Here is a 10,421-nt window from a genome sequence, read left to right on the forward strand (position 1 = left end):
ATGTCCTCAGGCTGTAGCGATGCTGGTAATAACACAAATTATTTCAGGCACTCATTGTCCATGCATGTGGTACTGGCTGTTGTCTGCTGTGCCCTTCAGCATCTGCTGGAGATCAGGTGTTGTGTCTTCTGGTTACAAATCCACAGTGATAATACGGAGGAGGATGCTTTGCCCTGCCATACCTCAGAGGTGATCTCCCGTGTCACTTTGCCATGAGGCATGAGCTCACACTGTCAGCTTTCTTCTTTTAGACCTGCTTTCCTTTTAAAGGTGGCACATGTTTATTTTAAGCTTCAAATGCAATGACTTTGTTTCCGTGCATTTGCACACTTAACCCTTAGGTTGCTACTTTCTGTTTTCTCCCAGCTGATGTTTTGTAGCACCATTCCCACCACCAGCAAGCCATTGGCCACAAGGGGCTACCAGAGCAGCACAAGTGTCCGGGGGGGTACTGGCATCCCCAACGGAGCTGGTGGCACCCCGGTGGGTGGAACTTGCACTCTGATTTTTAGGTCTGCAGGGGGAACATGGCTGGAGAGGGCTCCAAACCCAAGCCTATCAGGGGAATAAATCAAAATAATGTTGAGAAATTGAAGAAACGGCCTGAAAATGCAGGATGCAATTCCAGGCAGACAGGCGCAGGTGCTGCAATTGGGCAGGAGTAATCACTTCAAGGGGAGCTGCTTTCCCGGTGGTACTGCAGTCACAGCTGCTCGCAAGCAGGGCAGGAATAAGGATAACGCTGTGGCAGATAAAACAGACTTTGTACAAACTTGGAATGGAAATGGCTGCTGTGGAGATATGGAGTGACCTGCTCGACCCATCTACTGCGGAAAGGGCGATGTGCTGGATAGCGATGCAGCAGGAGGTGCTCGGTGGGGGAGCTCTCCCTGGAGCACCACAGCCCCCCAGTAGTGCCTGTGGCAAAGAGTACTCTCAGACTCTGTCCAGCCCTTGGGATTTGATGTTTTGGACATCAGCCTGAAGCTCCCTTTGGTGGTTCAGATGTTGCCCTAATGCCAGCACAGACTGGATGCATCGACAGCTACTTGCCCAAGCAGGAGGGTCCCTGCATGCCCTGACTCCAGCTGGTTCCTGGCCCCTCCTGCCCTGCAGCATCCTGGAGCTGCACACTCATGCTCAGGAGGAGGGATGGTGCCTGATCCCCAGGTCGGCTCCAGCCGTGCTGGGCAAGGGTGAGGGCAGGGTGTGTGAGCCAGGGCACTGCAGGTCCCCAAGGGGCACCAGCCCCTCGGGGAGAGCTCCTCTCCCTGGCTGAGTCCCCATCGGGTGCCCTCATCTCCCTGGGTATTTTTAGGAGCAAAGTGCTGTTTAATGGTGAAAAGGAGAAAAGCAGCCGTGGGAGAGGAAGCCAGGCAGCAGCGATAGGGCAGCTCCTTCCGCAGATGGTGCCAGGGTGGCTCTAGCTGCCAGATCAGCTGCCTCCGGGGGGGTGAGCACCAGGTCCCTGTCCTGGCAGAATTCCACTGGGAGCCTCTGCTGGCCCCGAAGCTCATGCCATGAGCGTCCAAGCACAGGGCCAGCAGGCGTGGGGTCGGCCTGGGGACCCTCACCACTGTGAGTACCCGAATCCCTTACAGCCCCCTGCCCCTATGGCCAAGCTGCACCCACCCTGGAAGGGGCTGCTGAGGGACAGCGGAGCACAGCATTCCTTGGGCTCCAGCTCCCAGGCGCCGGCGGCTGTTTTTAGCCAAGTGAAAGTCCGATGTTTTGAGATTTTCTATTTTGAGAAGCAAAGCTGGAGAAGTGGAGCAGCCCCTGACCCTTGGGTGTCTGTGCAGAGCCGGGCAGGGAGGCGGGCAGGGCGGGTACAGGGCAGCTGCTGCCCTCGGAGGGATGTGGTTGCCCCTGGGTCTTCACCCCACGGTTGCCCCTGTGGCCCCTCGCACCTCAGGCTGTGCTGGAGCCTGGTCCCGTGAGGTCCCATCCCCCACACTCTCACAGGGGAGAACAGCCTTTCCAGCACCGGGATGCCATTCCTCCTTTCCCTCCTGCAACAAGATCCTGGTGGAGCCCCAGAGCAGGACATGGGGTATCCCACCCTAGCCCAGCACCCCTTGTACCCCTCCATGGGGTGTGCACATGCCCCCTCAGAGCCCCCGTGGCGTGGCACAGCTATGTGCTGGTGGGCAGCCATAGGGGCCAGCCCCAGGAGAGGGGCACAGGGCTCAGACTGGGCTGTTACAGGGGCATGGTCAGCTCAGCCCAGTGCCGGTAATGCTGCCACATGGGGGGCTTTGTCACCCCCACAGCAGCTGTGGGCTCTGTCCCCCACACAAGGAGATGCTGAGGTCTGCCTGGCAGCAGGGAGGACTGGTGCTTGCTGGAACTGCCACGGTGAGTTGTCACCACCAGCAGATCACCCATATTGTGAGGGTGCTGGCGATGGGTGCTGCTTGCTGGGCTCCCCAGAGGCAGACGCCAGCCCGGGGTGCAGGCTTTGGCCTCATTTTATTCAACCCCACGTTTCCAAAAGTACCTCAAGATGCACACTGGCACTGCAGTCCAGGGTCCATGCCAGGCTGGGGGCCATGTCCCCAGTGTCACAGTGGGGGCCTAGGTGCGGTGCCAGCGGGGGACAGCCAGAAGCCGGCGGAAAGCAGCGCGGAAGTCCCGGTTGAAGAGGGTGTAGATGAGGGGGTTGAGGCTGCTGTTGCAGTAACCGATCCAGAAGAAGAAGCTGAAGAGAGGCTTGGAGACACGGCAGCCGTCCCCACAGACAGCGCCCAGGCTGTAGGTGAAGAAGAAGGGGAACCAGCACAGCACAAAGGTCCCCATCACCACGGCCAGCACGACGGTGAAGCGCCGCTCCTGTGCCTGCACCAGCCGCCGGCGGCACAGCAACACGCTCTGGTGCTGGCTCTGGCGCCGCCAGCCCGGCATCCTGAGCCCTGTTCCCTTCTTGCCGGTGCCAGCGGGGCGTGGGGAATGGGGGGCAAGGAGGGCTGCCGTCCGCCGGGCGGTCAGGTGGTAGATGCGGCAGTAGACGGTGACCATAACAAGGCAGGGGGCGAAGAAGGAGGCGGCGCAGGAGGCCAGCACGTACCATGTCTCCTGGCTCAGCTGGCATTTCTGGCCCGCCGGCCGGGCCTGCAGGAGCGGTGGCAATGCCACCAGGGCTGCTGCTGCCCAGACTGCCCCAATCATCCCCTTCACCCGCCCGGGGCTGCGGCGCAGGTTAAGCCGGGCTGCCCGGGTGACAGCCCAGTAGCGGTCGAGGCTGATGGCGCAGAGGTGCCCGATGGAAGCGGTGCAGAGCAGCACGTCCAGCGCCAGGTACAGGCTGCACCACAGGCCACCAAAGTACCAGTAGCCCATCACCTCGTTGGCCAGCGAGAAGGGCAGGACAAGGACAGCCACCAGGATGTCCGCCGAGGCCAGGGACACCAGGAAAAGGTTCTGCGGAGCCCGCAGAGCCCGGCTGGTGGAGATGGCCACCACCACCAGCGCGTTGCCCACCAGCGTGGCCAGCAGGATGGCCAGGGCAGCCAGCAGGATGAGCCCTGTGGCTGCAGGCGAGTGCGGGGCACTGCTGGCGTCGCTGCTGTTACCGGAGGCATTGGGGAAGGTGCTGGCTGGCTCCATGCTGGCCTGGCACCTCAGGCGGACAAAGCCCCATGGGGCTGCCCCCCGCCGCACGCACCCCGCTCACCGGCCTCGTTGCATCTCCTGGCACAGCCCCAGCTCTGCTGAGTCCCAGGGGGGTGTCCTGGCCACCACCGCTCCCATACTGACCCAGTCCGGTGGCAAGGCAGAGCTCGTCCTGTCCCAGTGGTCGCCCAGCCAGGCACACAGGGCGGTGGCGGCGCTGGGAACCCCGCCGCGGCTCCCACAGCCTGCTGGCTCTGCTGGTCCCAGCCCAGGAGGAGGGTGGGCAGGAAGGAGGGAGGGAGGGACAGGCTGATATCGCTGGCAGGAGCCCAAGCATCTGTGGGCAGTTGGAGAAGCAGTTCTTCCCAACACTTATAGGGCTCCTGCCAGGGTCACCATGGTGGGTGGGCTCCTGCCATGGGTGTCAGGGTGCCCAGTGGGCCAGGGGCACTGGCTAGCTGTGCTGAGTTGACATCCATGAGCCACAGCCTGGCAGCACAGCAGCACCCCGCCGGCTGCCCCATGCTGTTCCCTGCTCACTGACACGCTGCTGTGGCACACGGTCGTGCAGCGCAGACCCTGCCAGCTCAGCCCTGTGGGGAAGAGGCAGGTGGAAGAAGCTGCTGCCCGCAACACCTTGGTACGAGCTGGCTGCAAACTGCAGGTGCAGGGTTTAGCTGCAGCATCATCAGTGCGTGCTCCCATGGCACCAGCCGTGCGTTTGCTGCATCCCCAGCACAGGGTACCCGTACAGGGCTGGGCTGGGCTGTGCAGTGGTGGTGTACGCACACGGGGAGGGCAGTGGGTGTCTGGCAGCTCTGGCAGGGTTTGCAGAGGCAGGAGACCAAGAAACACACACCCAGTGCGCAGGTGCTCAGTGTTTATTAGACACCAGCTGAGCAGGAACAGCAGAAACTGGGCAGCCATGGGAGCAGCGGCCAGGGTGTCTGGTGCTGGCTAGAGCCGGGTAGCACCGTGTGGGAGTGGTCGGGGTGAGCCCACCCGAACGGCAGGGTTGGGAACCTCCTCGGGGTAGGAGAGCACGGGGTTGTCCAGCCCCAGCCGGACCTTGTCACGGGGAGGGCCCTCACGCTCATCCCAGCCCTCGGGGCTGCGGCAGCGATCGGTGCAGCAGAGGGTGGCCCGGGTGATGAGTCGGTCCAGGGGCTGCAGCGAGTGCATCCAGGCGGGAAGGAAGTCCCAGGTCTGCAGCCATTTGGGCAGGCGGCCAGGGCTGTGTGCCTGCAGCGCATTCACCAGCCCCACAAAGAAGAGGAGGCCGAGGAAAGGTGTGCCCACCCCCACCAGCGCCCGCCAGCCCGCCATGGAGATGCCAAAGATGAGGGAGGGCAGCAGGAGGAAGCAGATGATGAGGTACAGCACAGCAAACCAGCGGTACTTGGCCGTGCGCTCGCCCAGCGCCTTGGCCATGCGGATGGGCAGGCGGGTGAAGGGCAGCGGGTACCACAGCAGGATGCCGGAGATGTTGAAGAAGAAGTGGCAAAGGGCAATCTGCAGGGACAGCATCCCTGTCGGGCCGGGCACGCAGGCTTCCCCCAGCCTCCGCCTTGCCTGGTGGCCCCTGCCCACCCAACCATGGGCCCAGGCTGCCCATACCTGGAAGGAACTGGCCAGCTTGTCCCCCGGGCTAGCCAGGGCGGCCAGGATGGCAGTGGTGGTGGTGCCGATGTTGGAGCCCAGGGTCAGCGGGTAGGCACGCTCAATGCTGATCACCCCTAGGCCTGCAGAAGAGGCACCCTATCCCATCCCATCGCTCCTCGCCAGTGACATTCCCATGCTCTCCCAAGGAGGCATGGCTCCTCCTGTCCCTCTGAGCACTCTAGCACCCATGGGCCATTGTGGGGGAGACCACCACGTGGCAGGGGACCAGGCATGGCTGGGACTCACCAATCAGGGGTGTGATGGCCGAGGTGAAGACAGAGCTGCTCTGCACCACGAAGGTCATCCCAGCACCCACCACCATGGCGAAGTACCCGGTGAGCCAGCTAAGCGGGTGTGGGAGGTCTGCCACAGCATGGCCATGAGCACAGGCACGGACACAAGCATGGACATGGGCATGGACACATCAGCCAGGAGTGGCCTGGAACTCCTATATGGTGCTGGGGAGGGGGGGGGGAGCTGTGGGGCCAGGCTCTGGGTATGGGCTCAGGCTGTGGGTATGGGGCCAGCCTGGTGGCCAGGATGGCTGGGCAAAGAGGACGTGGACACTAGGAGGCCATGAGAGCCATAAGCAAAGCGGGGATCAGGGGCAGGCAGGGATGGGGGTTAGGGGCAGCTAGGGATGGGTCTGAGGATGGCAGGTGGGTATGGGTGACTAGGGCAGACAGGGTCCCATCCCACTCACCCCATAGCTGTCTCCGTCCCACTCACCAGTGTTGATGACCTTCTGGATGGCTTTGGCCACCTGCCCCTTGAGCAGGGAGTTGAGGAGTTTGACCAGGAGGATGAGGCAGGTGCAGAGCACAACAAGGGACCCGGCAAGCAGCACCAGCCCCACGGCCAGGTCAGGCAGCGGCGTGTCGGTGAAGAGGTGCTCACCTGCCCCACAGCACGGCTGGGCAAGGGGCTGGGGCCAGCCCAGCCCCACTCACAAACCTGCTCCCCCAAGACAGCCCCACACCTGGACCCCAGTCCCAATATCTTCCAGCCCTGCCCCACATCATGACTCCAGCCCCATGCCCAGAACCTCTCCATCCCACATACAGCTCCCCCAGCCCCACCTGCACCTCTCCAGCCCTACGCCCCATACCCCCCAGCCCTGACCAAGCCCCCTGTACCCACTCACACTTCTGCCTGGTGACATTGTGGAGGCTTTCAATGCCCTTAGTGCTGCAGTGGCTGGGGGCTGTGCAGTTCAGAGGGGGGCCAAGCCCCACAGCAGCCATCTGCAGGGAGAAGGTGGGCTGCAGCTGGTTCCACAGCATCCTCAGCCAGCCTCTGCCCACCACCCACCCTTGGTGGGATTGTTTGATGTCCCCAGAAAGGCCACGGGCCCCTCACCTGTGGGGGTGCAGGGCCACACCAGACGCGGATGAGGCTCCGATTGCGCAGGCTCTCGTCCCCCATTGCAATGCCTGTGATCACCGACTTGTCCAGCTGCAAAAACACACATATTGGAGAGGGCCCTTGGGGACTGACAGCACCCACAGCTTGGAGACATCTTCACTGGGATGGGGACATCACTGCCAGCCTGGGGACACTTGCATATAACCACCACTGAAGGGACAACAGTGCTGGGGACCAGCACTGGGACAGCAATGCTGGGGGACAACCACCAGTCTGGTGACACCACTGCCAGCCTAGAGACACGTGGGTATGACCACCACCAAAGGAACACCAGCACTGGGGACATCACCACCAGCATGGGGGACACCAGTGCTGGGAGACCACCACCAGCCTGGGGACACCACGGCTGATAAGACCTGGATGATGAGCTTGGTAAAGGGCTCTGTGATGATCTTCAGCAGGTCAGGAGCATCCTTCCCACTGCGGATGTTGAAGGTGGCCACGACCAGGCGGGTGATGTGGTGCAGGTACCCGCTCACCACCTCCAGTGGCAGCAGGACCAGCACTGAAAGCCAGTTGAAGCAGTCGTGCACCGTGGCACCAGCGAAGGCCCTGTGTGGAGGAGCCCGTTGGCATGGTGTGGCCCCCAACACCCAAGTCCTCTCTGTCCTGACAAGCTCTCACCGTTTGAACTCACTGCGGTCTCCAGCCTGCATGAGGGCCACAATGGTGTTGGTGACAGAGGTGCCGATGTTGGAGCCCATGATGATAGGGATGGCAGAGCGCACCTCCAGCACTGAGGACAGAGAGACCTGTCAGCCCCGCATGGCCCAGCTCAGGGTGACCACATCCAGCCACCCTGTCCCCAGGAGCCCCACGGGCACACTCACACCCCGAGGAGACCATGCTGACAATGATGGAGGTGGAGGTGGAGGAGCTCTGTACCAGCACGGTCACCAGGATGCCCACCACCAGCCCAGCCACTGGGTTGGAGAGGATAGCATTGTCCTTGAAGATGTCCCCGGCCACCTTGCCTGCAAGAGAGTGAGTGGCAGGGTGCCGGCATGGTGGGTGCCACCAGCCGCCCAGGTGTCCCCACCACCCTACCTCCAGCCAACTGGAAGGCAGAGCTGAGCACGTCTAGGGAGCACACGAAGAGGTACAGGAACCCGAACATCAAGGGCACCTTGAGAAGGGAGACACAGATGGACTGGACCCTGGCCCAGCACCCCAGCTCTGCGCAAGACAAGAGAGAGTGTTAAATGCCAGTCATGGCACCGCCCCGGCTCCCTGGACTTCCACAGCCCTACACTGTCCTCCCATGCCGCCAGTGGGATGGGGCTCACGTCCCCCTCTGTGCCACCACTCCCGGGGCTCCCTCCATCTCCTCCCACTCTGGAGTGCCCTGTGCCAGCCGCCCCTGTTGCCCCTCAGCTCTGCCCCCAGCACCCCGGGGAGCTGAGGGTCTCCCTGGCTGGCAGGCAGCCTGCCACACTGAGGGTCTGGCTGGGGTGCCAGCACGAGGACTGGCACCGCGGGGCAGCAGGGAGGAATTGCTGCTAGTCCCAGGGACAAAGCTGAGCCTCTGCCAGCACCCCACAATCCTGGCACCCTGAGGCCCCCCTGGGTGCCTCTAGCAGGTCGCTGGGGTGCTTCCCAACCCGGGTACAGTGTGCCCACCGCCCAGGGGTCTCACCTGGCTTCTGTAGCTCATCCAAGCCCAGCCGGGTCCCCTGCCAGGGCAGCGCATCCAGCTCGTACCGCTCCCTGCCCTCGCCCAGGCGCCCCGGGGAGCCAGGGCAGGGGAAGCCATGGTCAGGGCAAGCACCGACAGCGAAGGGGCAGGTGTGGGCACCCGGCAGCCGGTGCAGAGCTGGGGAGAGGGGGCACCCACGTTATGGCCCCAGCATCGTGGGGACCCCTCTGCAGAGGGGAGCTGGGCACCGCCTGGGCTGGTGAGCTGGCCCTGCTGAGCCCAGCAGGGTGAGGAAGAGGAGGAGCTGGAGGGCTGGGGGCACCTACCTTGGGGGCTGGGGCAGTAGGCGAACTGGGGCCCGTGCATCACCCGTCCTCCCCGCACCGGGCAGCGGGGCAGGGCCGGGCTCTCCCTCCGGTAGGGCAGCATCACTTCTGCTGAGGCTGAGCAGAGGTGGCCATGCGTCACTACAGCTGTCCCACACCAGCTGCCACCAGCCCCCAAATCCCTGCGGTGCTGGCACCGCTGAGGAGCACCATCCCATTACCCGGTGGTCCCCTGGCCACTGGCTACTGCTGTGCCACCCCAGCGAGCTCCTGCAAGGGCAGGCAAGGGACACAGAGAGGGGACCCCTCCTGCCCAGGGCCCTGCTCACCTGGGGCTGGCCAGGCACTCACGGCAGCACCATGTCCACATGCCACATCCGTGCGTTCCTCCAGTCAAGTGGCCCGTGGGGCACCACAACCCTTTATATCCACGCCAAGAGCAAAGTCTAAGTAGCCCCATGTTGCCCCTCGCCTCTGCTTGCTGCTCACCTCCTCCCCAGAAATTCCTCCAGTTAATGGGTAACCCTACAGCATCCCGCGTCAGCTGCAGTGCCAGGGTGGGATGGGGCACTCGCCCCCGGGGTACCGCGTTACCGGCACACCCCACCTCACCTGGCCCAGGCTCGCCATCACCCCGGGGTGAGTGGCAGCCAGTGCTGTGGGAAGTGAAGCTGGGGCAGTGCTGGAGCCCAGTGCCTGAGGAGCGATGTTGGAACAGCCTCAGCTCTCCATCACTTGGTGCCAGGTGCTTCATCCCCTGCATGAGTGGAGGAGGAGGAGGAGGAGGAGGAGAAGGGCTCGGTGTTCATGCTGTTGGTGTGTCCCAAACCAGAGGTGGGGCCACATACATATCCACCATCCTTGGACCCATCTGAGCATCAGTCACAATGGATCCCGCTCTGCCCCGGGCACACACTGTCCTTGCCGCCAGGGCATTGGCGGTGGGTTACATCAGCACCAGTGTGGTCCCCGTGTCCTGTCACTGGTGGTGACAGTGGCACATAGCCTTGCTCAACCCGTGCTGGTGGCTCAGTACGGAGCAGCTGGCAGCACTGTGAGGGCTGTGTGGGGCAGAGCCTGCATCTTCCCAGCAGACACGATGCTAGGGTGGGCAGGAGCAGAGCTATGTCAGCATTGCTGTCACCACCTCCTTGGTGCCATTTATCATTACCTGCTGTTTACGCACCTCCTGCCAAGTTTCCATCCACCCACAAGGCACCCACACCGCTCGTGTCCACGTCTGCCTGGGGGAGAGCCAGGGGGCAAAGGCCTTTCCAGCCTTGGTGCCTGTGGGGAGCGGGCACAGAGGGGCTGCACAGCTGCTACATCCCTGTTCCTCCAGGATCGGGCATTCCCAGGACCCATCACCATGGACACACCAGCTGCGATTGTATGGGGGGAGCAAGGGGAGATCCCTCGGATACCCCAGGGTACTTAGGGGCAGCCTGGGGACATCCCTGCCGCTGCTGGAGCATCACCAAGCCTCCACCAAATCACAAACTGATGGAGCTGAATGTGCAAGAGGTGCCACAGCAGCAGACATGTCCTGCCTCTGCAGGGCCTGGAGATGCTTCTGGCTGGGGGGAGCAGACAGTGGCACCTGCAGAGCCCTGTGCCAGGCTGCGGCAGGCAGGAGACCAGTGTCTCTGCTTGTCCCATGCCCGGGGGCTCTTGGCCAGCTGCCCCCACAATCATTAACCCAGTGAGGCCCTGGCAGCTCCAGCTGTCACTCATTTACAGGGTTGGGGCTGAAGTCCTTG

The 10,421-nt window shown here is 63.0% G+C and overlaps 2 protein-coding genes across 2 annotated transcripts; both read right to left on the bottom strand.

The window, feature by feature from the left end:
* Window positions 1-2,237: 2,237 nt before the first annotated feature.
* On the bottom strand, window positions 2,238-3,870 carry LOC119153025 (alpha-2C adrenergic receptor-like). Its single transcript, XM_037398920.1, has one exon. The coding sequence runs from the start codon at window positions 3,604-3,606 to the stop codon at window positions 2,578-2,580; it is 1,029 nt and encodes a 342-aa protein (XP_037254817.1). The 5' UTR covers window positions 3,607-3,870; the 3' UTR covers window positions 2,238-2,577.
* Window positions 3,871-4,475: 605 nt separating this feature from the next.
* SLC34A1 (solute carrier family 34 member 1) lies at window positions 4,476-9,133 on the bottom strand. Its single transcript, XM_037398835.1, has 13 exons — window positions 8,991-9,133; window positions 8,662-8,778; window positions 8,336-8,512; window positions 7,747-7,875; window positions 7,530-7,673; window positions 7,324-7,435; window positions 7,056-7,251; window positions 6,634-6,729; window positions 6,419-6,518; window positions 6,004-6,171; window positions 5,521-5,637; window positions 5,230-5,354; window positions 4,476-5,124 (listed from the first exon to the last, which is right to left on the bottom strand). The coding sequence occupies exons 2-13, from the start codon at window positions 8,762-8,764 to the stop codon at window positions 4,570-4,572; spliced, it is 2,022 nt and encodes a 673-aa protein (XP_037254732.1). The 5' UTR covers window positions 8,765-8,778; window positions 8,991-9,133; the 3' UTR covers window positions 4,476-4,569.
* Between the last annotated feature and the right edge of the window lie 1,288 nt (window positions 9,134-10,421).

Source organism: Falco rusticolus, chromosome 8 (assembly GCF_015220075.1).
Source record: "Falco rusticolus isolate bFalRus1 chromosome 8, bFalRus1.pri, whole genome shotgun sequence".
NCBI lineage: Eukaryota > Metazoa > Chordata > Aves > Falconiformes > Falconidae > Falco > Falco rusticolus.

What these genes read in the sequence shown, in the direction of transcription:
- LOC119153025 (XM_037398920.1), bottom strand. Translation starts at nt 3,606, where the DNA reads ATGGAGCCAGCCAGCACCTTCCCCAATGCCTCCGGTAACAGCAGCGAC.
- SLC34A1 (XM_037398835.1), bottom strand. Translation starts at nt 8,764, where the DNA reads ATGCTGCCCTACCGGAGGGAGAGCCCGGCCCTGCCCCGCTGCCCGGTG. An exon ending in CTACTGCCCCAGCCCCCAAG is followed by an intron (nt 8,513 to 8,661) that starts GTAGGTGCCCCC and finishes CCCTCTCCCCAG; the next exon opens with CTCTGCACCGGCTGCCGGGT. An exon ending in GACCGCAGTGAGTTCAAACG is followed by an intron (nt 7,252 to 7,323) that starts GTGAGAGCTTGT and finishes TCCTCCACACAG; the next exon opens with GGCCTTCGCTGGTGCCACGG.